The sequence below is a fragment of the Porites lutea genome, chromosome 6, assembly GCF_958299795.1.
Source record: "Porites lutea chromosome 6, jaPorLute2.1, whole genome shotgun sequence".
Classification (NCBI taxonomy): Eukaryota; Metazoa; Cnidaria; class Anthozoa; order Scleractinia; family Poritidae; genus Porites; species Porites lutea.
In genome coordinates this window covers 12,590,246-12,616,207 of record NC_133206.1, presented here as the reverse complement: position 1 = coordinate 12,616,207, position 25,962 = coordinate 12,590,246, and the positions used below count along the sequence as shown (strand labels likewise).

Below are 25,962 nucleotides of genomic sequence, written 5' to 3'. Positions count from 1 at the left end.
GGAACAAATATAAGTTGGCAAGATGGCCGCCGAGGAGCTATGCGAAGTTCTCAAAATGTGAGCTGACGTTTTTGTAACAAATAGGTAGCAATTCAAGGTTATGTTAAATTTATATATTACCTTCATGGTTAGGCTGGAAGAACAAGTAACGAGGACGCAGAAGCTTTGTTTGCAAAGGCGAAGGGAAACCGAATGTTGCGTTCGTCAATGTCGAGAACTGCTCAAACCCTGGTAAGCTATAAAAGTCGTTTTTAAATGCGTTCATGTTATAAATAATTCTTTAATAGTTATTGTCTGCTAGTGGAAAAGGGTGTGTGAAATGTGCGTTGTAAAAAAAAAAGGAACTGGTGAGATTGTGTCCCACAGCCAGTGATCCAAAATCTCAGTTAAAAAACGAGGCTTATTTGCATGAGAATAAAAACTACCGTAAAATTCCGAAAATAAGCCCCTCCATGTATAAGCTCCTCCAAATAGAAGCCCCCCAAACCGGTAATGCAAAAAACCCTCTGTTCAATCGCCCCTCCAAATATAAGCCTCCTGGGGGCTTGTACTTGGAAAATTGCCCTCAAATACAAAGTAAAACAAAGCAAAAACGGTAAATTTACTTCCAACTATAAGACTAGCCCAATCGATTTTGAAACGCAAATTTCCCTCCGTAGATAAGCCCCTCCGAATATAAGCTCCTCCAAAAATAAGCCCCTCAAAAAGGGTCTTTGAAAAATATAAGCCCCGGGGCTCATTTTCGGAATTTTACGGTATATTCCTAGCCTTGCTTTGACACAGAGGTTTAGGACAGCTTGAAAGTGGCCTATTTCACGTGCAGTCAAATACCTGCTCAACTGGGAGATTCCATTTTATCGGCACCAGCCTAACCCCCCACCCTCAGTGCTCTCCTTATAAGGCAGTAACCGGTAAAATTTATCACTTGCAGCAACACTTATTACTACCTGCAACCGCTTAAGGGTTTCACTAAAATTAAACAGGTTGTTTTAAAAAAAGATGCAAATTATGATCTTCTTTCTTATACATGGGTCACACATTATGGAAAGAGAACTTTTAAGACATATTGGAATCACACGTTCAAAATTGTTGTCTAAAAGATTTAAACTACCAGTTTGAAGGAAAAAAGGTATACTGTGGACTTTACAGGAGATCTTCAAGCCCAGTGGCTCTTTAAAAAGTAAGTTTTTAAAATTTGTTGTAAGTTTTCAACCTCAGATCAGAAGGCGGATAACTTATAACAGCGGATTCCCCTAAAATAGGTCTTAAAAAACCGAATGATATTGATGTTTCAGAGAACTTATAAGCTCCTAAAAATTTCCCAGGGAGTTTGGGGCCATGTCCCTCACCCCACCTCCTTCCCAGGAAAGTGCAGCTCTAGCATATATTTTTTGCCTTACCGGTCAAGAATGGTCTCTTACCTGCTGAGCTAAAATGAGGGAGAACACTGCACCCTCCACCTAACTTGTAAGGATGGCAGAAGATCAGGTTTTCTTTGTCAAAGAAGCCAACAAAACTTGGACCCTTCAAATTTCATTTTTCAAAAGGCAACGACAAAAAAATTGAGGGTTCCAGCCATCTTAAGGGGTGGTGGGTGCTGATAACAAATTAGACATCCCGTGATGTATTTGAACAGTCTGCATATAGTATGGAGGGAGCCGTGCAAAAATATTAACCATGATTTTTTTACTAGCCTTGCCTTCCTTGCTATGCCTTGACTGTTCATCATTCCTGTTGTTTTCTACCCAAAGAAAGTAGACTGTGGGTGTAAAATACATAAATGTTACACATTCAGCCCCTTGCCACTGGAAATCCTCCTGAATACAAAGGTTAAGTATTATGAAAGTGGCATCACAAAATTATCACCTAGGGAAGCCGCGAATAAATTTTCTCTAATGTCATTCACATTTTACTTTTGTCATATATTTTATGCCTCCTAGGTAGATTAGCTTTTTAACTACAGTTTTCTAGGTGGCTGCATACCTTACCTATTATTTTTTCTATGAAGGCCACTGAAATCAAAGTCTGAGGAAAAAGATGGGGAAAATCCAGAAAGCAGTAAAAATCCACCAGCACTAGAAGATGAAAATCCTCCCGAATGCAAAGGTTAAGTATTATAAAAGTGGCATCACAAATATAATATCACTTAGGGAAGCAGGGAATAAGTTTCCTCTTATAATATCATTCACATTTTTCTTTTATTTGTCATGTGTTTTGTGCCTCTTAGCTAGATTAGCTTTTTAGCTACAGTTTTCTAGGTGGCTGCATACCTAACATAAGTGGTATTGTCTTTTTTCCTCCCTTGTCTTTCTGTGTATGGTATAAAAATAAAATGAATTCTTCATTGCTGAAACCATTGTTGGTTCACTTGTGTTTGCTAGCCAACATTACTCAGGGCTGTCAAGACATTTTTAAGTAGTAGGCTGATAATGAATAGTAGGCAGCTTTGGAACTCTTACAAAAGAAGGCACAGGTTCTTGAAGGTTGAGGTATCTAGGGACATTTTGAAATTTAGTCTTTGAAATGGCATTTTCAGGGGTTTTCAAGAGGTATTTTCCACCACAGACGCCATGTCAATTTGTCAGAATATGCACAGGACTGGGAACAAGGCCGTCAAAATGTTCCAGGCGTTCCATGGCATCACACGGTTCAAACATTGCACAGATCTAAACTTGTTTCAATATATGTTAAATGTCATTCAAAACTAGGAAATGGATGGTTATTTTTTGTTAGCAGTTATGGTAGAAGGAGATGAAAGTAGCCGGCTAAGGATGGCTACCTAGCGGGGCGGTTTTAACAGCTTATTAACAGCTCTGAAATTACTCTATGGCTCATTAAGAGAGTCAGACAAGACCACCACCTTAAATTTGTACTGTGCTAAACTGATAATGTAATAAACTAAGAATAGTAATCTGTAATTAAATTTGCCCTTCTTTACTTTTCTTAGCTAGTGCAGCCGAGACAAAAGAGCTAGCAGCACTTGATGATTTGTTAGCCAAGGCACAAAAAGTGCGAGAGATACAACTAAAAGTATGTGAAAACAGTTGTGCGAATATTTGTCAGTAGGGTTTGAAAAAAGTCCTGTATGGTAGTCTAAGACAAGTCGATTTTCTCGTTGAGCAAGTATTAATGTTTTGAAGTTTACTTGCTACTTATTCAATGGCCAAGGGTCCAAGCAAGTCATCCTCAAACAAAATCATTAACCGAGACAAGTGTTGCCTGGCTTGAGGTGCTTGTCCAAACAGCAGGCTGGAATTCAAGTCTTTTTCGAGCCCCGGCCGTGTAACACATAAAATTGTTCTACGTTTATAATGGACAAGTTGGTTACCTGAAGGAAAAAGTTGCAATATTATTATCGTAAACTTGTTTTGGCTTATGTACAATTTTTGTGATTATCATATAAGGAAGGCAAGTTGAATCACACACTCTACATCCCACAGAAGGCATGAGAATCCTGCATGGCAGAATAACACTAGAAATTATGATACAATTCAAGTAATGTGTGCACTGGGTACATGTTCATGCACATAGTACTTTAATTTGAACACAAAAGGGCAGTGTTGAAAAGTGTTAAAGATGGTTAAATCTAATGTGAAAAAGTTTCCTTCCACAAAATTACCCCCAGGAAGCTTAATAGACAAAATTAATCTCTATCCCAAAATACCTGCCTGGGTAATTCAAGTATTACTCTAGCATTTCTGCCTTTGTTTGTTCACATGAACATCTATAGTAGTTTTGCAGCTTTTTTGAGACAAGTTGTATAATAACTAGTGAGGGATGTGCTAGATGAATCAGGCATGGGAAAACTAAACCACAAACTTGCTTTGCAGGTCCTTATCTTCATTGGGATTGGTCATAACACAATAAACATTCCTAAAATATTTTAAGTGTTCACAGTTTTATTAGTTTGAAAGTAAATAACATCAGGACTTAATAATGTTGTTGTAGTTAATTTTTTATCTCAGGAAATTTTTATTTTTCCTTTGTTTCAACTTCATTAGCATACATTACCGTACCCAAAAACAAAAGAAAAACAAAAATTAGCTGAGATAAAAAATTAACTACAACAATTTATTTATTTCCTTTTGTAGGTTGATCAAGCCACAGCTAAGGCTAACAATGCCCCTAAAAAGAAAATAACAAAAAAGCCCATTCCAGTAGCAGGCAAGAGTAAGTTCTTGTCTACCTGTTTTTCTTTGTTGTTTGTTTGTTTGTTTTAATTCTCATGATTACAGTTTTACTGGTATGCCTACCTTCTTCAGTTTGTGGCCCTATCTTCATGCAGTTGTAAACAGTGGAAACTGGTTGATACAGACTCTGATGGGGCATACCATAGTGTCTGAATTAATCGAGTGTCCATCTTTAGCGGGTTCTCAGAAGAATAAAAAACATCCCAGACACATGTTTTATCGATATGAAGATGAAAGCAGATATTTTCATGAGAAAACATTGCTTAATTTCTCAACTGTAACTGTAACAAATTTATCCTAAAGAAGTAGGTGTCCGTAGAGTAGGGTTCCACGGTAATTAAAAACACATTATGTACAAAATTCTAAGTAATACCTCTAAAAAATAGGTTTACAATGAAAAAGGCATCATGACCCAATTCATATAGCTACAACCACCATGGTTACTTGTTGTTTGTGGAGGCTTCTAAAGAGTGTAGTGTTCTATTGATTTTTGATATAGATTGTTTAATATTTGTCTATATCACATTTTCCTAACTTCCTAAGGTCTTTAAGTAAGGTGCGATAAGGAATTAGGTGCACTGAGGTAGTTACTGCTGTGTTTATACCTGCATGAAGACTGTAGTCTAATGTCAGTCAGTTTACAGGCTCATTGAGGGCTGAGAGCCAAGGAATGTACTTGGCAAATTTTCCTTTCTCGTTTGAACTTGTAAAGAGTCATAAGGTAAGATAAGAAGGTAAGAGCTTTATTTTTGCACGATAAAAAAAATCAGCATGGAATGTCAGTCCATGAATGAATGTCAGTCCATGAATGTCAGTCTGTTATTTTCTTTCAGACTTATCTGTTAAACAATCCACTCAGCCTTCAGTAAAAAAGCCCATTCCTAAACTGTCTAAAACTGCTTCAAGACATCCTACAGCAGTGAAGAAACCCGCAGCACAGAAGTCAGCTGTGAGGAGTACATACAGCTCTTCATACAGCAGACCCTCATCAGCAAACTCCTTAGTTCAATCTAGACACTCACAGACCAATTCTGCCAAGGTGTACTTAGACAGTGTTCTTAAAGACACCAAAGGAAAGCTTTTGAAGAATGTTTCTAGAACACAAAGTAAGTGCTTCTCTTGGCATGGGGTTCAAAAGGATTAGGTCTCTGTATTGTCAATGATTTTCCCTGTGTTTTATCATGTGGTTATAAACTATAAATTGGTGTAAGAAACACCCTTTAAGGGAAATTTGTTGCCACTGTGGGAAACAAGGACGATTCTTGGACACTGTTAGTCATGCCTTCAGGCAAATCGATATGAATAAAATAATAATGGCCTCTCTCTACAAGCAGGGTTAGGCGAGTATTAAGCAAGAATGTAATCTCATTTACTTTTCGTCAGATTGGCGTGTCTACTGCTTCGTTTTGACTATATTTTATTTATGTATTTTACGTCTTTTTTGTATCTCCCTTGTGTTAAGTTTATTTATTAAACTCACACAGAAATAGGAAAGTTATGATAAGTTATACCAGGGGCGTAGCCAGCTTGTCGACTAGTTGTAGGCCTGGCTAACTTTCATTTCCACACATCCTGAAAATTGCACGCATGACTAGTGCGTGACTAAATTTGTAGGCCCGGGCCTATAGGTCCATGGACTGGCTACACCCTTGTATACAATAACGTAATCCATTTTAATTTTCTTCAGGTTTGCCTGTCTGGTTCTCCTTTCTTTCTTTTTCTTTCTTTGTATTTCTCTTAAATGTTTGAAGCAACTATTTTGATATTTCGGTCAACTGTGCGATTTTTAGTTGATGTCAACATTACCCAGAATTTCGTGATCTACTGTAGCATGGACAATACGAATCTAGTAAAAAAAACCGGCCATCTCATAATGTACTGAGATGATTACATGAAATAAATCGTGGTATACTTATTTTTCAGGAGCTGACCCCTCTGCAAGGAGTGTTACAAGACAATCTGACAGTGAAGCACAAAGGGAAGAAATATCCATTCACAGAGAAAAAGATTCCAATTCATATTCAAAGGATTTACATCATGAATTACAACCTGGTCCTTTACGGGGAAATGAACCCGTCACAACAGTTAAAACACTTGAGGCATTTAAATGTGCTAATAGATCCACTGAATTAATTAGAGAATTGCATGAAAGTAAATTACAAGTTGATGTAATGAACCCTGTAGCATCGCATGATTTGAGCAACAAATTTCAAAATACAACGGGGAAACCATGCAAATCTTCTGGGCTAAGTAACCAGGATGGCCAGTGTACTCCAGAGACCAGGCATGTTCATGGTCAAAAACAGGAATGGTTTGATCCTTTCAGCAAAGAAACTGAACTTGTTTTGCCTGGTAAATATCGCAAACTTAAAGCTACAAGCTCAAGGCTGTATTCTGAACTAAAAAGCGTCACTTGCCACAGGGACGAACCTTCACCACGTCAGCATTTTGTTAATCGTATTGAATGTGTATTTGATGCAGAAGGAATTCACACTCATGAGGCATTACAAAGCAATGCTCGTGGACTTCTTGAAGAACATGAAAAATTGACAAAACTCACTGATGAAGTTGTTAATAGAAGTAATAATTTGAACGAGAATTCTTCATGGTCAGAAGTTTACAAATGCTACAGACACTGGCAAGTTGTACTTAGTAAGTTCAATGAACTACAGAGGAAGACTCAACAGCTATTGGAAGGTAAGAAGACAATGTAGCACTTTCGCTTTACACCGGTTTCGCAACTAGTCAAATTCGCTACGTTTGAGTTCGCTACCTACATACAGGTTAAATTAAATTAAATTAAAACTTTAATAAATACTCCCAAAAAAAAGGTTTTTCAGTACCTATTTACAAATATAAATGCAAGCTATATCTAACAAGCTAATAATTGTTAAATGCTAACTGTCATTCGATCATTCATTCATTACAAGTTTCAGGGCTTTCGTAAAGGCCTTTACAGTTGTAGCATTTCTAAGGTCTTCGTCTAACGTGTTCCACAGGGATACTGCTCTATAGGCGAAGGTGCGTTGGCCAGTGGCTGACCTGAATAATGGGATTTCGAACTTCTCATTATTGCGGGTTGTGCGATTATGTACAGAAGATCGTTTTTTAAACTTAGCACATAGGTATTCAGGAGCTAAATTGCTGGCACACTTATAAGCCATAACAGCGTCTCTGAATTTGAGCATCTTGCTAACTGGAAGCCAGTTGAGTTCGTCAAGTAATGGCGTCACGTGGTCATATTTCCGAGCGCCGCAGATAATTTTGCAGGCGAAATTCTGAATAAGTTGCAGCTTTTGGATGTTCTTAGATGAGGTATTAGACCACACGGTCGAACAGTAGAGCATTTTGCTAAAGACAAGAGATGTAATTATTAAAACCAAAGTCTTTCTATCAAAACAATATTTCACGCGGTTGATCTGAACCAGTTTAGTCAAGCAAGAAGAGACTAAGTGGGAGATATGAGTGTCATAGGTCAGGTGTAAATCTATGTATACTCCTAGATCTCTTGCTGATTCGACAGCCATAAGAGTCTTTCCAATAAACGAAACAGGTCTCGCTGGCTATTGGCAAAGTCCAAAATGTGCACCCTCAGAGGGGAAAGCGTAAAAGAACGAGAAATCTTTTAAAAGATTTTTTTCTAGAGGGACTACGGAAATGTTTTAAATGATGTACAGAAAGTAATATGTAGCGAACTCGACAAGTAGTGAAACAGGCTGTTACCGGTACGGTTACTATTGGCCATGCGAGCCGAAAGACCTTACTGATAACAATGACCTCAACCAGGTCAATCTGTTCGAACCCTGATTAAAGCACCAGACTTTTACCAAAGTGATTGGAAGAACACACTATTTTTCAGAACCTCGTTTTAACAAGCCTTTACGTAACGAAGTTCTCGCTATAGCGAACGATTTTCTTCACCCCAGTAATAGTAAAATATATGAAAAAGAAACCTCGTTATAGCGAACAAACTTTGTCAGTCGCTTGACCCTTCATTATCTCAAGGTTAAACTGCATTGTATCGAGGAGAGACCATCTCTTCTCGGTCCTTTTTACGTGTGTAGTGTTGACCCCCCCCCCCCTCCATCCCAAGCTACACAATTTACTCTAATGCTCTCCCCCTTCCATCCCTGACATTTTATGGGCTCACCCCTCAAGCTTTGCGAGGTTCTGCGATACACGTATTTCTAGTTTAATCTCGTACCCAGATCTCTTGTTGACAAAGCCGAGGGCGAGATCTGGTCAAATCCGATTTGTACACGTGATCGCCTGTCAGGAATGTGACAGACGATGAATGCTCTTTACTAAATCCTCAAAATGGTTGCCGTATGTCGACGTGTTAAACAACTAATTAATATTAGAGCGGTCAAGGTTTCTCTAACGAAACATAGTTATACGCACAGCTGACGTATAAATCAACTAAGAACGCCATAGCTCGAGCAGAAGATCACACTCACGTCACTCGCTCACAATCTGGCAAATCGACAAAATTGAATTTTCTTACTTTTTTTTTGTTTTTTGTTTTGTTTTTGTTTTTGTTTTTTTTTATTCAAGACATTTATTACTATAATTACAAAGAACTACTTAAAAAGAAACTAACTACAATGTTCTAAACAACCGCAATAACAGATATACTTACAATTATCCACATTTCACAATTATATACATTACAGCCACAAAACAGCCGCGCAATTGCCGAATGAGGCTTATTTTACAAAGAATTAATTAATACTTAATTATGTAGATAAAAGAGAGATTAACACTTAATATTTACAGTACGCTCTGAAATAAAACAAAAACACATGCACACATACAAAAAAAAAAGTACAAAAAAGTGTCTAATAAAAGATTACAAATTTAATTACATACTCACGAACTTAATTAAAGGGGAGAAATGTCTTTTGGCCATTTTTCATAAAAGGTTTCTAATTTATTATTCTTAGTGGAAATATATTTTTCAACTTGGTATTTAATTCTTACTTTAAATTTGAAACCTTCGATGTTTGGAAGTACCTGTTTCATTCTGTAATCCCATAAATACAATTTACCAATTAATAACAGATAATTTAACAAGGGGCATTTTGACATCGTTATTCCAATTATAACCTATTGTTAAATAATACTGTTCAACATTTTACCACAACATATTTGAGTGCTGACAGTAAAATAGAAAGTGACATAATGTTTCCTGTTCAGTCTTGCAAAAAGTACATTTGTCATGCTGGAGATATCTAATTTTAAAAAGTTTTGCATTAGTGTAAAGTATTGAATTTAAAACTTTATATTGAAAGGATTTGACGTAAGGCTCCTGTGCTGTCAGGTGGGGAAGGTTGTAAGCAATTTTTAAGTCTTCGTCAGATAAGCCAAAATCATGTTTTAAATTCTTTGCATTACTAGGTAATTGTGCTTTATTTGGTATTATTAAAGAGTAGTAGTCGTTCGTTTTCTTTTCCGCTATGTCAAAAATCTCGGTCCCCTTTGTAAAATAAGTATTTTCTGTAAAGGTAGTGTACTCTATTGTTTTCAGAATAGAAGGAATTGCGTGCCTGAGACCTGTCCATGTAAGAAAATTAGCTTTCTCAACTATGTTATTGATTGCATTAAAGGATTCTATATTGTCGAGATTGAACAAGAGGTCTTTAATAATACATATCCCCGAGTCATAATAAGATTTATAAAAGACTGGTTTTCCATCTATTGTTATATCTTTGTTATTCCAAATTATACAGAGCCGTTCTTTGTTACCTAAAAAGAGATTTCGAAATTCTAACCAACATTCTAAGAGTTCTCTGTTGAAAACCGAGTTGATTGAAAGATCGTTCATTGCATAATCGCATTTAAAAAGTAAAAGACCACCAACACTACGTAGGAGATGAAACAAGTAAAATTTCCACGTACTTTCGTTATCGCTGAAAACACGTTTTAGCCAAGCTAGTCGTACAGTTTTGACCAAGCTTTCAATATCTGTCATTTTTATGCCACCGTCTTCATAACTGTTTATTGAAGAGAGTCTCTTTACTTTATTCTTTCCATTCCATAAAAAGAAGAAAATTATACTATTCACTTGTTTGATGATTTTACGTGGAGGTAAAAGAACCGAATATATAAAAACTAGTTTTGGAATAAGTAATGATTTGATTATAGTTACTTTACCATAAATGGACAGTCCTCTAGATGACCATATATTTGTCAGCTTCTTTAAATAGCTCTAAAACAGAAGGAATGTGGATTGGTTCGCTTAAAAGAAAAGATGAAAAACCGTTTGGTATTAAATGGCCCAGTGAACCCATAAAAGCTTTAGGAACCTTTTTTACATATGACCAATCATTACTTTACGAAAAAAACTTTCAAGAGAAGGTTGACAGCATATCTCCAACCCACTCGGTGGAGATTTTTGACTCCAAGTGTAACTTCTAGATTGTGGATTTTTAATTCTCCAGACGTCGACAAGGTCCAATTCATTTTGTAAACATTCAATATTATCAATAACCATTTTTCTAGGAACCATAACGCCACCTTTCTTACCCAGCTTAGGGTCAAGAGGACAGTTAAAATCCCCTCCAATGATCATATTTTCTTCACAATCTAAGTCTTCTGTCTGTAGCACTCTATGCAGGTTTTTATAAAATTTGCCGCTGACTTTATCTTTGTTTGGCGCATAAATATTAACTAAAATGTACACTTTATCCTGAATGCCTGCCTTCAAAATAATAAATCTTCCCTGGGGATCAACAATTGATTTTTGGATTACACAATTAAAACTATTCCTAATCAATATCGCAACCCCACATGAATTCGGACGACCATGTGAGAAAAATGCTTTACCACCCCATTCATTTGCCCATTGTTTTTCTGAATCCTCTTTTGAATGCGTTTCTTGCAGGAATATTACGTCAGCTTTTCTTTTACGACACCAAGTGAACATAGTTCTTCTTTTATGAAAATTACTTATGCCCCTTACGCTCAAAGAAACTAATTTAAATAAATCTGCCGTTTCAGTTGTGTTTTATAAAAATGCATATATTGTTTGGGATTAGTACTTTCCGACGTTTAACGAAGCATTCAAAAAGAGTGAAACAAAAGATATTTTCTCCTCTAACTGAGAAAATAGTAAAACAAAACAGAACACGTAGTATATTTACATATAAACTGACATTAAACAAAATTCTTAACATCTAGTGGACGTAGATTCACTTTTCAGTTTGAAACCGATCATGGAATTAATACATTAATAATTTTTTGCCATTTTACAATAATAGGGAAGGTCTTTAGTTTCTTTTCTTCTGTATATTTGGCCATTGATAATCAATTTATCAAAATTAAAGAAGGCTTTTTGCTTATCCTGCTTGGCCTTTTTAAGCACTGGATAAAGTTTTCTATGAATTTCTTCAATTTCTTTCGGGAAATCCTCTGAGAAACCGATGTTGGTTCCTTTTAAGTTCTTATAGAAGGAGCGAACATATTCTTTGTCCTGATAATGACTGAAACGAGCAATAATTGGTTTGGGATAGGACGGAGCTCTTAGACTAGAATTATTAGTGGAGATTCGGTGAACTCGCTCAAAGCGGATATCGTTGACTTTATCCGCCGGAATTTTCAAATTAGCGACGAAGACACTTCTTACCAGCTCTTCAGTATTTTCATCCTCTTCTTCACCGACATTGAAAATTCTTACATTCTCACGTCTTGTATAGGCTTCCAACTTGATGTTTCTGCGTCTTAGCGCTCCAATGTCCTCGAACAAGAAGTCAATGTCTTCATTGTTTTCTTTTACTTGTGCAGAAGTTTCTTTCTGGCTTTCTTGTAGACTTTGAATTTCTTCCTCGGCAGATTGCAAAGATTGTTTTAAATTCTTTACTTCATCTCTCAGCTTGCGTATTTCATCTTTTAGTAGTGCAATTTCACCACACGCCGTTAAAACTTGATCTAGTTTAGTGTTCATTTCCTCGAGGCGTGCTGACATTACTCCACCGACGCCCACATATTCATCATCTTCATCCGTTTGCGAGCCATTTTCTCTCAGCCTTTTGCTCGGATTCTTGTCCGCTTTGTCCTCTCTTACTTGACCAGATCTCGCCTTCGGCTTCGTCAACAAGAGATCCTCTAGGTACGAGATTAAAGTTAATTCGCAAAACTCAAAACCGTCACAGGTTATCCACGAAGGCAAAAAAACAGAGTTACTTGATGAACTTAGCTTTGACTGGGAAATGTTCTGAAGGTGGCTCAACTGGATTTTTTTGGGGGGATACCTCCCTAGTTTGAGCATTAACTACGTCGGCATGAGTAAAGATATGGGAAAAAGATTACCACAACTGTATTATATAAAGATGAAAATTTCTTATGATCTGGGTTTTATTGCAATCGGAGTCGCCATGGCAACGTAATGACGCCATTACGCTTTTTATTTATCTTGTGTTTCTCTGTACCAGGAGTTTTTTGAAGAAATCGCTTAAGGGAGTATGTACCTCCCATAATTGTCTCCATTATGGCAAAGTTTAAACAAATTCTATGAGAGCGTTTTCGAAATATTTTGACACGCAGTTTTAACAATCATAAAAACAGTGAAATAGCATGCTATCCACACAATTCGCTAATATTTTAAGAAAATGATAAGCTTTGGAAACGCGGCTTCATCTCATAGTAGTTTGATTCCATTGAAAACTGCATGCAAAAAAAGAGCGGAATTGCTCTGGGCGATCGCGAGCAAGAAGTATTTTATTAACTTGCATTCAGCTGCTTTTGTTACAGTTTTTGGACGTAATTTGGTCCATGCCTACAAATTTCGCATTTTTCAAAAAACCGCTCGATAAATTTTTTTATAAATTCGACAATCTCGCGATCAATCGTCAATAAATATTCCCTACAAGTTTCAAGAACATTGAAAGTAGGGAGGGCTTTTAAATTGGGCCTCAAATAAAACCAATTTTTCCCCCAGATTTTGTGTTTACAAGTGAGCGTCCTCATTATTCACAAGCATTGTTGTCAAGTTTCATATACACGTGCACATTTAGCAAAAAGATAGAATTTGCATCGAAAAGGACCGTCACTTAAATCTCCGGAATATGCTAATTACCGGGTAAAGAGATTATAGTGATACATTATAACATCAAAGCGATTCTTTGTAACAGTTTCTGTGATGTTATAACCCGAGTAAGACAATTAAGTATTGTATCCTACACGATGAGCGGTGACGTTCACCGTTTCGGCTCTCACTGCTATCGGTGTCACAAGCCAGTTATTAGCATATTCCGGATATTTCTTCGGAAAGTAATCGAGAGTTCTTTTTGATGTAAATTTATATCTTTTGCTAGTTGTGCACGTGCATATGAAACTTGAAAATAATGGCAGTAAATTAAGAGGACGCTCACTTATAAACTCAAAATCTGGGGGAAACATTGGCTATATTTGAGGTCCCATTTAAAAGCCTTCCCTTTTCTTGAAACTTGCAGGGAATATTTATTAACGATTGATCTCGAGATTGTCGAATTTATAAAAAAAATTTATCGAGCAGTTTTTTGAAAAATGCGAAATTTGTAGGCATGGACCAAATTACGTTCAAAACCTGTAACAAAAGCAGCTGAATGCAAGTTAATAAAATACTTCTTGCTCGCGATCGCCCAAAGCAATTCCGCTCTTTTTTTGTATGCAGTTTTCAATGGAATGAAACCACTATGGGATGAAGCCGCGTTTCCAAAGCTTATCATTTTCTTAAAATATTAGCGAATTGTGTGGATAGCATGCTATTTCACTGTTTTTATGATTGTTAAAACTGCGTGTCAAAATATTCCGAAAACGCTCTCATAGAATTTGTTTAAACTTTGCCATAATGGAGACAATTATGATAGGTACATACTCCCTTAAGCGATTTCTTCAAAAAACTCCTGGTACAGAGAAACACAAAGATAAATAAAAAGCGTAATGGCGTCATTACGTTGCCATGGCGACTCCGATTGCAATAAAACCCAGATCATAAGAAATTTTCGTCTTAATATAATACAGTTGTGGTAATCTTTTTCCCATATCTTTACTCATGCCGACGTAGTTAATGCTCAGACTTGGGAGGTATGCCCCCCAAAAAATCCAGTCGAGCCACCTTAAGTATCGGGGAAAGAAATCCTAAGGCTATACGCCACTCCCGGGGGGGAGGGACACTTGGGTATTTTTTGGGTGGGTATGTGCCACCCGGGACTCCAAATTGGCACCCCGTTCTAAAAACAAATTCCCCTAAAATTGATACCCCGTGCTAGAAATGGGCCAATTTTTTATACCCCGTTCTAGAATTCGCCCTAAAACTGATACCCCGTTCTAGAAATGGGCCAATTTTTTATATTCCGTCCTAGAAAGTTTGTAAATTGAAATAGCCCTGTTTTTTTAAAAAGATATTTCTTTATTTGTTCGACTTATACATCAAATAAATGGTTCTTCATAATCAGCAACAATTTTAAGCAGAAGATAAAGCCGTGATCCACAATTTTTTATACCCCGTTCTAGAAAACGCCTCTAAAATGGATACCCCGTTCTAAATCAGGAGCTTCAAATCACGACCCCGTTGGGCGGCACATACCCGTATGGGTAATGTATGGGAGTACCCCCCTCCCCCGGGACGCCACTTCCACATTTCCCATAATGCACCTTATTTGACTTCCAAAATTTTGCATAAGCATTGTTTTCAATAATTTTCTCTTGGTACGGCTGTTATACCAAGGAGAAATGAAAAACCAAGGTTATGCAAAATTTTGTGGGGGCAAATAAGGTTCATTGTGGGAAATGTGGATGTGGCATATAACCTTATGATTTCTTTCCCCAATAATTAAGAACATTTCCCAGTCAAAGCTTTTTTGCGTTTTGGACCAAACACTACTGGAGCCGTGACACCCTTTTTACGCACTTGTAGTCAATAGTATCTTTAGAAATTTAGAAAGTGCGATACTATTCTCGCTAATAAGTCTTGGGGATAATCCTGGCTTGTTGCATTTTCCAGTTTGGAGGAATAGTTTCCCCCTTTCTCTCGAAATCGCTTAATCGCTCTTTCAGCTGTCTTTCGCCTCTTGCCCTTAACTTAGAAAGGCGTCCCTTTGGGCCTTGTTCCTTACACTCTTTTTTGGCAAAGAGGCCTTCTTTTTTATTGTCTACACATCTAGAAATGTGGCACATTCGAGCGACTCTCCGTGTGTGAATTTTACGCAGATAGTATACACGTGCTATATTGTCACGTTATCAATCACCCACTTGAAAGCTATTTGTGTACCGTTTAGTGCATACTCAGTACGTTTTATTTTCCAATACTCTACTCCCAAAAAAGATTTCTGCGAACTGGACATTCTTTGTGTTATTGTGTTATGCCAGAATAACTCAGTTCACTGCTATAGAAACGTTCGCGAAACACAATGGACGCCCCAATAAAGCAAAAGCCCGTCGCTTGTGACCGACCTGCAGATTAACCTCCGTATCAGTCAACACGCGTTCAAATTCCTCCCCGACGCAGTCTCAGACAAAAAAAGGGAGGGTCACTTAGACCAAACCCGGTTTTTTCCTTCTTGTGCTCCCCTTGTCCCTCTCAAAGTTGTTTATCGCGGTTCAGTCACCAAACCTTGTACACCAACATTGAGGGAACAAGGAGACACAAAAGTGTCCCAACAATTTTGACTGAGACTGTAGCTTCGTTTATGTGCGTATATAACTACTGTATAGTGTGGTACAATGGTAAATACATCATATATTTTTTTTCTTACACGGATTTATTTCCCGCCGTTATTGGATTTATACTGCCGTACAATCTACAGATCCACTGTCTGCTGATCAACTTCGAAATCTTTAAAAGCCGCCTTACCCACTCTCCCACGTCAATGCCTCAGTTTATTTCCTTTCACCGCCATAAACACGTCTTCATTTTCTCAAAAACCAACCGGTGTAAATCGTTGTCGCATGCATGAGTAGGAATTGCAATCAGTTTAAAGAGGTCAGGATCATACGTTGATTCATGTCGACATTTATCTGATTATCACATGACAAAGATAAGTTAAATGCTGATAAGCATGCTGATAAACCACTCGAACTCCATGGTTGTAGTCACGTCACATTTCGGCTGCAACAGAAAACTACACACCTTATCTACGGCAGGTCTGTAGACAGTACAGGGATGTTTTTCTCCGAGATATTTATGACGAGTGTACTTGGTGGCTTCTTTGGTGGGATTTTGATTTGGCTGCTGATGAAGATTTTGGAGAGCCGACAGAATGGACTGAAAGTACCTCGGAAAGTACCTCGCGAGCACGACGAAAGGCATTAAGCAAGTAAGTCCCTTTTAATTTATGCACTTGTAGATCCGTCGGTGCATGGTAAAAACATATTCGCAGAAAAGTTTCACTCCGTTGTAGAAGCATGACTTTTAGTCAAGGATAATAGGAAAATAAAATAGTGCAGTTTATACTTTGCAAACTAATCAAATTTCACCTTTTAATATTTTTTAAACTTGTTTTTTTTGTAGTTTCCTTTATAGTCAATGCTAGTGCTTTATAATGTAGTCAGTGCCAGTGCACCATTTTGAGAAATGAAAAAAGCCCGTACTTTCAGAGTTTTATTTATTTTTTATTCGAACTCAGTTCTTTTGTTGACAAATGTACAGCACGCTGGTTACAAATAATTTCAAATTTTACAATCTTTTTTAGTACAGACTTAGAAAGAAAATTTTAGCCTTTTTATACATTTCTGAAGCCATGTGTAGCAGAGTCAGATCAGTGGCCGGCCAACAATATTCGGAACTCATAATGTTGGCAGGGGAACGAGTGTTATCGACTGAAAGAAAGTAATATTTCGTTTTGACCTGCAGAGCACACCTGTCATGTTGTTACAAACTTGTTTATCTTTGCAGCGGTGCACAAGCCACAAAGCCGCTTATCACGAGGCTCAAATTACTACTTCCGTTCTGCGCCTTTTGCACTTTGCACTGTGAGCCTAGGTATAGGAGAAATGAAAGTTCTACTAATACTGAGGAGATTGTATAGATTTGTTTCTTGTGACAAAAAAAGTGTCAGCCGGGGTTGAAAACTGCTTATTTTTTTTATTTTGATAAGATTTTGTCAACTGGAACGTGGAACTCTGGCAGAAAAAAAAAAGGAGGAAGAAACTTATTACTTGAGTTACGATGCTGTACTTTCCCTTGTGGACTAAACATACACATGTGGTCAAGTTACCGAAGATACATTGTCAATCCTTCTTTTATGTTGATAACAATTGATGCAGTTTAAGCGCCAAAAAAGCTTGGGCTATGCATGTTAGTAGTAGCTGATTCAGTTTTCGCGCAAAAATAAGCTTGGGCTTGCTTGTGCAACTGTCCGCTGCATCTATCACTTGCGCTTTCTACTGGAACAGGCTAAACCTCAATTGATTTATTTTTGCTCACTTTTTTGGCTTTTAGGTTTACTAGAAGCCAGCTAATTTAAGTGTTCTTTAAATGTTTCTAAAGCAATGACAAACTGTAAAAAGTAAGATCATAAAAGAAGACCGTTCCTTTGATTTAATATTTACAATATTTTAAACTTCATAGATAAATTTGCTCTTTCCTTTTTTTCTTGCAGTAGACTGAAGGATGATTAGATTGCTCTAAACTGAAGTTTAACGCTACGCCGTCGTCTTCTTGGAGAATCCACATGTTCTTATTGTTTCGTACGCTAAATTTCTGTCAATACGATAATCATTTCAAATTTGAAGTTGATGACACAAAAAGTTAATGTCAAGTATAACGTAATGCAGAGTTGTAAAACTACTTAAGGATAATTGTGCACACTACAAATAGCTGTAATTCAATATCTGAAATGAGAAGCTGTTGTTCGTCATGGCAATAAAGTACGCCTTTTTTAATCTTTTATTTTTCTGTGGCCTGTCATTTCTTACATGAACAAATTGATAGTGTTAAGCCACAATTTTTGCCATTGTAAGACTTTCACAAAGTCGTTCGCTTGTATTCGGTTTGTATTCGGGCTTTTAGTCTACGAAACTTTCGGATTAAGAACGTTTTTAAAAGGGGTATGTCACGAGAATATTACTGTTTTATGTCAATTCTGTGCTGAAGTCATTACCTAGTACTCCTGTAGAGTTATAAAGAAGATATCGAACAATTGCATCAGGGAGCTCACTAACCATTATAACTCTTATCCCAACGTCAATTTTCGGAACATTTTTGGTAAAATTTCTTGCTTGCCTGCCTCCCCTAGGATTTCCGAACATCTAAAAAACAGTATAATTGCCCATTTTTAACGGATTTTTACCGTAACAGGATAACATAGAATTTTCGGGAGCCTTTTTTCTGGCTGACATTTTCGAAAAGGTAAGTTTTGATCAGTACAATGTTTGGATCATTAGACTTTCAGCTAGGAAATCCGAGCAGATGAAAAATGTTTAGGGGATAAAAATATGCCTATATCCCCGGGCCTATATCTACCGTTAAAATACTAAAATACGTTTAACAATGCTATGTTTAGGTGGTTTTGAACTATATTCTCTTTGGGTGCCCCTGATATTATTAACACGTGAGAAAGTTGGCCGAATTTTTTAAGTTTCATGTCTTTATATATCCTTGCCATCCGTAACAACAGACGACAGGAAACAGTTTCAATGCTAACATATAGTCTTAAATAACACAATTTGGAATTCAATTGATGCGAAAAACGTTTTAGATTTTTTAAAAGATAAATAGCGTGCTGACGCGTGACATACACCCTTTTAAAAGATGTCACTAAGAGCGTGGGCACTGTACTTTGTGTTGCGACAAAGTACAAATGTAACATTGACCCAAGGCCAAGGGAGGTTTTTTTGTCCAGCGGTTTTCGTGAAAACAAGGGTTTTGGGGGGTTCTTAGTCTCGCGGGCTCACAAAACCTCCCTTAGGTGGATGCTATTTTGTTTTTGCGTGCACAATAATTATAATCATCATCATCATCATCATCATCATCATCATCATTATCATCTTTATACAGGGAGCTGACTACACAAAAATGGTGTCTCCTTCCAAACCTGGCCTTTTAGTGTGTTATCTCAACTTTCTCCAGCGAATCAAGTAACCCTTTGAACATACTGACCGAACATCCTCTAAAGTAGGTCTCCTCATAGAACATAGAATGAACGTCCGTCCAACTATTTGTTTCCACATCATAGCACTCCACCATTCGGGTATTGTGTTGCTCGATGTTTTCACCTCCAACTCCTCCAAACACGTAGATTCGATCCCGTAACAGAACGGCACTTGCATGAAACCTTCGAACTTGCATGGATGGAATTAAGTGCCACTCATTTAAAGTAATGTCATAAACCTCGCAACTTAGACTGGCGTATCCGGTGAATGCATCGACTGTTCCACCAAAGACGTAGATCTTCTTTCTCAGGCTCACCCCAGCAGCACAGCCACGCTTTTCGTTCATTGAAGCCAGGGGTGCCCATGTATTTAACCTGGGATCATATCTTTCGAGGGAAGACAGGAAATCATGATCAGCAAGCCCTCCGATGGAGTACAAAAAGTGTTCGTCTGTTACAAGGCAAACAGAGGAGCGTCGACTACTTAAAGGAGCAGCCAGAGTCCAAGAATTCGTTGTAGGATCATACCTCTGCACAGCGTCACAGCGTCGTCTTTCGTGTTCCTCACCACACTCAATGCCACCCACAACATACAGAAGTCCCTGCAAGGTGGCTGCCCCGATCAGTTTGACTCCTTTATTTAACGGCTGCACATAGCTCCAGGTATTAGTACATGAGTCGTAGCGTTCGACACTACAATGAATAGAATCTCCCTCCTCACCGCCGATGGCATAGAAAGATCCTTGACAAGCTACAAACCCATGTCTGAATCGTCTAGAAAGCATGGGTGCTAACTGGTACCAGGTTTTGTTGGCTGGCACATAACAGAGAGTCGTATTGCGAACGAGTCCACCTGGGAACATACCTCCACATGTGAGGACAGCATCTTCATGAGTTTGGAGGCATTTTCTGGGCTTCTGTGGCAAGATTTCCTGACCTGTTAGCTTGGCACGTCGACTCAGTTCCTCCATGACTGTTTTCCTGCATTCTAGATTGCTATGTATCAGTTCGTCGTGCACGAGTTTTAAGTAGAAATGTTGCTGGGAAATGCTGCTCAGTCGCACGTGATGAAACAGTTCGGCGAAATATTGCTCCCGTTCTTGTTGATTACCTCCGATCCACTCCAAAATATATTCAAGGATGTCTTCTTCCGCTTGGATGACTATGTCATCGGTTGTAATTAAATCCTTAACGTGATCAACTCCAAGCGTTAAGAATTCTTTTGATCTTGCCACAGTCCCAAAATTTTTCTTGATTAATTCGCGAGCGTAACATTTCAGCTTTTTGCATTCGTATTTCTCCCCGAACAAATAGTTATAAATGCAGTTCGAGGCTGTCGTGTGAAGTTCCATGAATTCGCAAGCGGTGTCTTTAAGTTGGGGAAGAAGCAAAAAGTTCGCCGACGCGATTAGATCTTCGGCGTTAGTTTTGCTTACCTGAATCTCACCAGTGTAAAGGTAAGATAAAAGATCATCCATTATTGAAGCTGGAATTCCTTCAAGCTTCACGACTGGCGCCGTTTTCTCTCTCATATCGTTTGTGAATAGGCTGTTGAAAAACTCGCTGCTCGATGCTAAAACACATCGATGAGACGCGAACCTTTGCCCTTCAACGTCGAGTGTAACGTCAGTCAGTAAGCTTTCTTTTCTAGATTTGTCAAGTTTTTTCATCAGTTTCCAGCAATAAGGACTTGCGATTGGCTGAGGAGCACTTTCTGCCATTCCTGTCCTCAGTGTTGTATTTAGTTGAACTGCTTGTGGTGTTTGTCCTTTGCTCGCAAAACAACATATCAGCCCTTCCGGTTAGTCAGCCTCAAAGTCACATGTTCTGATCCGCAGCAAATCAGTCATGTGCAGCTAATTTGTTGTTATCTAGACTGCTTGCAGTCCGTCTTTTCTCTTAAAAGCCGTCTGGATTTCGCGTGCAGTAACTTTGCAAAGAAAAATGAGAGACTGCTCGCAGTCTAGTTGTTATCAGAACTCAATTTGTTGTGGTCCTATTTCGTACATTTGAGATCATAGACTCTATATCCCTATTGTTTAATGTTTTAAGCCACGGACTGAAATTGAAATTGCTAATTTTCAGTTTCTTTAAGAAAGGAAGGAAATCTTTGCCAAATGATTATGAAAGGATTGCGAGAGAAAATTTACGACGGTATTCATAGACATGAATAATGAGGATCAGGAGACAAAAGAAACAGTTTAGAAACTGTTTTGCCGGAATTTCATTTTACCCCATACAGGTCGTACAACATACAAGGGTACCCAGCGACTGTCTTCTGTAAAATATCTGTTCGGAGAAGCACAAATTGCCAAACATTTTCTATAGCTTGAGGAAGGCTAAAAATTTCTAGATGACCGTTCCATTTGTGTACAATTTTCGTAGCATATCTAATAAATTCCCTACGATTTTCTAAAGTTTAATTTCGCATTTTAGTCCCCAAGTTAGGCTGTTTTTCGTAGAAAAAGGAAACCTAAAATTTTCGGATTCGAAAATGCGACGGAGAGAAGAATCCGAATAATTCTCTTTTTCGTATAACTTAAAATTGCATCTAAACTTTTCGAAAAAATAATACCGAAGCCCTTGTAAGAGGGTCTCAATGGGGTGGTGGCTTTTACGGTTATCGGCTAAAATTTTGGCTCTTTTACGGCTATCGGTTAAGTTTTTTCAGTTACGGTTAACGAAAAGTTAAAAATTAACTTCTTTTGTTCAAAAAGTTAAATATTAATAACCTGCATTTTTTTGGAATAAAGGTCCTTGGATCATCTCGGTATGAAATAAGCTGTTCTTTTGAAACATTTTGACATTTGATAGATCATACTTTTTATAAAGTATTCCACTTCTAATATTATTTTACACTTAAAAATGTCAATAGTCAATTTAAAAATAATCTTTCTGAAAAAGCAAAACTAGACACGCGAACGCCCAACTCCAGGCCGCGGCGCGACATTCATTATAACAGAAAAGTCCGTTTTCACACTAGACAAGGATTTATTCGTGTGAGATAGGTTATCCGCTGGATGATTCTCGTCAGATAGGCAATACGTCTTACTTTGCAAATGAAATAGTTTTAATTTTGAATGAACAATCCGCCTGACTTTTGAAGACGGGATTATCCGTTCCAGATAGCCTGTGTACAGCCGCCCCCTCCTCTCAGAAAAAATCGGAGAAGAGGTGTCTGTGGGGAGGACGCGACTGTACACAGGCTAGTCTCAGAGGGATGATCCATTTCTAGCTCTAGTGTGAAAACAGCCAATAAAAAAATTCCCGTGTCCAGTGTTTTTAATGATAGCGAAGGACTGTACGGAACGACTGTCTGCCGTTGCCTTGTCCATAGGCTGCATTATTCCGCGCGGCTAATGCGTTTCGGGTCACGTGGTCCGAGCGAGTTCGCCACCGAAATGCCTTGACCGAGATTGCGTGGGAAGACGCCGTACAGGGACTAGGCATGGCAATGTCTGCCGTAGCGTCAGAGAAAAACAGGGAAATGTTGTTTATTGGCAACGTGTTTTACAAACAGTGACATCTCTGCGTGTTGTTTCACTAGTATTTCGAGGGCACGACCTCCGGCAAATTGCAAATATTAATCCCCAGCAAGAAGCCACACTTTCACTATGGAAAAAATTAGTTCCCTGAGAGAGCACCGGAAGTGGAGCCTAGGTCTTGGTTAAGGCGCTTTGCCTAACGTGCGTAAGGAGTCACACTAGCCGGGAAATAAAAAACGCAACCATAAAAGAGTTTAGTACCATCCTTAAAAGTAGCAAGTCTAGGGAACACTTTCTTTTACGGTTAACTCTTTTTTCCCCTTTTTACGGCTAACGGTTAAAATTTTTCAATTTTTACGGCTATCGACTAATTTTTTGGCCGTTTTACGCCTATCGGTTAACCCCATTGAGACCCTCTTGTAATTTCGAAAAGACTCAAGTTGCCCTAGGACGACCGAACAGATACAAATTTTATAGCGCCGCCTAGAATGCATTTCTAGAGATCTGAAAGTACTCCGGATAGCCTTAAAAGTGTTTTCAATGCATTTAGGAGGAAACAGTCGTTCGGTGCCCCCGAACATAGCCCGCAACATAACCAGCCCCTACAAGTGGCGTATCCTCTACTCTGTGTATGGTATTGTAACAATTAAAACGGATAAAGTAAAATTTAAAAGGAGAAACAGAAATCACACATCTTAAAAGGAGAAACAGAAATCACACATCTTGTGCATGTGATTTCGTAAATACATCCTCTCTTTGTAAAAACTATTTTCATGATCAGTTTTATTTCTCTTTATAGCGGAAGAACAGCTGTCAAAACGCTGCCCTTGTGGGAACTGTGATGCATTCGATCGAGTGCCCTCGCGGGATGTCAGGTGTATACGGAACTCCTCGAACATTCGCAACAAGGGCAGCAGTAGAGAGGGGTGTATACTTCTCTCCAGTTGGATGCCTGATGATATCGAAGTCAACTTAAGGGATGAATTATGCGAGAACCTCATATGGAAATATGACTCAGGGGATTTTTCTTACAAATCTCCTAAGGTTAGCGAAAAAGCATTAAGCCACAATACCAGTAGATCTTATTCACGATACCCACTATTTTTGCTCGCGCTTTAGGACTGATGTGATAAAAATAACGTCACTGCGCCTGTATGAAAGGAGGGATACTACTCTGATCAGAGGAGGGCGATTATTCTGATCAGTTAGTGTCTCAGTTTTTGCCCCCGCAGGAATTTAGCCCAGAAGGCGAAATCCCGGGGAAGGATCCTAGTAGCTCGTGCGTATTTGAAGCATGGTTCAGTGTGCTCTAGCAGAGCCCGATGGCCCCTGGCCCCTAACTTTTGGCATTGGGCGACTAGAAAATCTTAGTTTTTTTCATATAAATCACGTGCTGGGCACCCTAGATTTACAGTTTCAGACCACTGGGCTCCCTCCAATTTTCCTTAGAGCACAACCTTGTGAAGGAAAGTACTCACAGTTACAATATGCAGTTAGTATACCAGAGGAGGAGGTCATTTTGTCTTTTTTGTTCCTTTCTTCGTGCAGGAGTTACACGAGCTCATTCAGCTCCATCATGAGGTTCAACTGTTGTGTTTTAAGTTGCACATCAGCCAACTTGCCGACCAAAAGTTGTTGCCGCTACTTCAGAAACTGGACCCGTCAGACAGGTACCATAAAATCGAAACTTAGCGCCTGTTTACATGGAGGTGGGAGACCTCATGTAGGTGAGGTAACCCATTTGTCCGTATAATCTCTCATTTTAGTTCGTGAGGTTTACGTATGGACAGGCGAGTTACCTCACCCAAGGGGGTTCCTTCACCTCCCTGGGGTCACCCACCTCGATGTGAAGAGGCTCTTTGTATATTCTGCATGAATTTATGAACCAAAGATGAAAAGTTAATTTATTAATTTTTATCACTTTTCCTCTCTCTTTTCTTTCCTTCTAATCTCTTATCTGCCCCTTTCCTTTCTTTCTGATTTCAAGAGACTCCGTTCGCTATTGTACCTTGTTATATTATATGTTATATTATATATCTTGTATCTTGTTCAAATGTTAAAAAATGTATTGTAAGAGGGCACATTTGTTGTCCTCTCATCCACGACTCTTCATTCATTCATTCATTCATTCATTCATTCATTCATTCAATCAATCAATCAATCAATCATTCATTCATTCATTCATTCATTCAATCAATCAATCAATCAGTCAATCAATCATTCATTCATTCATTCATTCAATCAATCAATCAATCAATCAATCAATCATTCATTCATTCATTCAATCAATCAATCAATCATTCATTCATTCATTCATTCATTCATTCAATCAATCAATCAATCAATCAATCATTCATTCATTCATTCATTCATTATTTGTGTGAATCCTTTTTTTTTTTTTCATTTCTCAGTGCATTTGTACCGCTACATCGCCTGATGCATGGACTTGTTTGTGGGGGCGGAAAGGTGTTTCCAGCCATGGTTCTCGATAACTTGTGAGCCCAAGCAGCTTATCAAGACAGGGTTGAGTGTTGTAATTAGTTAAATGTAATGCTTTTAAATAATTACTGTTCCTGAAAAGCCCCTTTGGGGAGGAAACAATAAAGAATGTATGCATTTATGTATGTATGTAACACTGTAGTCCCTAATATGATCTCCTTACGTATTTTGGAGCTTCAAAATTATTCCAGTTACGATCAACATTAAAGGTTTTTCTCACGGGATAAGGCGTTTTTACGTCGGGAGGGTTAAAACTGCGTGTGCCTGCTTTCTCCAGAGAAACATAAGAAACTAACTATGGAAACGTCAACACTTTAAAGTAAGCGACTATGAGAACTACCGAGACGTTTTTCTCACATTTTGAATTCCCGCCATTAGACAGCCAATAAGTCGACTGAATTTGAAATTTCCTGCGTCAAAGGTGCCCCGCACGCAGCAAGTACCACTGGAACGATATAGAGCGTTTTCACGTGCCGTCACGCCCGGTATTCCAAACCAGTCCTGTGGAAGTTGAACAATTTTCGTGTGTAGAAAATTTCTTTTGTTCCAAAAAATTTGCATAGCCGCTGGACGCGTGAGTGAAAACGCTCAATAGAGCGAGAAACATAAGAAACTAACCATGGAACTGGGTCAATAGAGCAATAGAGCGTTTTCACTCACGTGGCTAGAATAAATGCAAATATATTGGAACAAAAGAAAGTGTTCACATAAGAAAAGAGT

The 25,962-nt window shown here is 38.3% G+C and overlaps 2 protein-coding genes across 2 annotated transcripts; one reads left to right on the top strand and one right to left on the bottom strand.

The window, feature by feature from the left end:
* LOC140940322 (uncharacterized) lies at positions 1-25,518 on the top strand. The gene is made up of 10 exons (XM_073389259.1): positions 1-57; positions 133-231; positions 2,009-2,106; positions 2,948-3,030; positions 4,092-4,170; positions 5,024-5,296; positions 6,114-6,887; positions 23,543-23,787; positions 24,292-24,413; positions 25,155-25,518. Exons 1-10 carry the CDS (start codon positions 23-25, stop codon positions 25,240-25,242), a joined length of 1,896 nt encoding a protein of 631 aa, XP_073245360.1. The 5' UTR covers positions 1-22; the 3' UTR covers positions 25,243-25,518.
* LOC140940323 (kelch-like protein 12) lies at positions 17,392-21,064 on the bottom strand. Its single transcript, XM_073389260.1, has one exon. The coding sequence runs from the start codon at positions 20,977-20,979 to the stop codon at positions 19,210-19,212; it is 1,770 nt and encodes a 589-aa protein (XP_073245361.1). The 5' UTR covers positions 20,980-21,064; the 3' UTR covers positions 17,392-19,209.
* Positions 25,519-25,962: the final 444 nt, after the last annotated feature.

Bases quoted from the DNA above. Each gene is read 5' to 3' on its own strand.
- LOC140940323 (XM_073389260.1), bottom strand. From the start codon at position 20,979: ATGGCAGAAAGTGCTCCTCAGCCAATCGCAAGTCCTTATTGCTGGAAA.
- LOC140940322 (XM_073389259.1), top strand. From the start codon at position 23: ATGGCCGCCGAGGAGCTATGCGAAGTTCTCAAAAT. The intron at 5,297-6,113 runs GTAAGTGCTTCT...CTTATTTTTCAG, and splicing joins GAATGTTTCTAGAACACAAA to GAGCTGACCCCTCTGCAAGG. The intron at 6,888-23,542 runs GTAAGAAGACAA...TTCTCTTTATAG, and splicing joins GACTCAACAGCTATTGGAAG to CGGAAGAACAGCTGTCAAAA.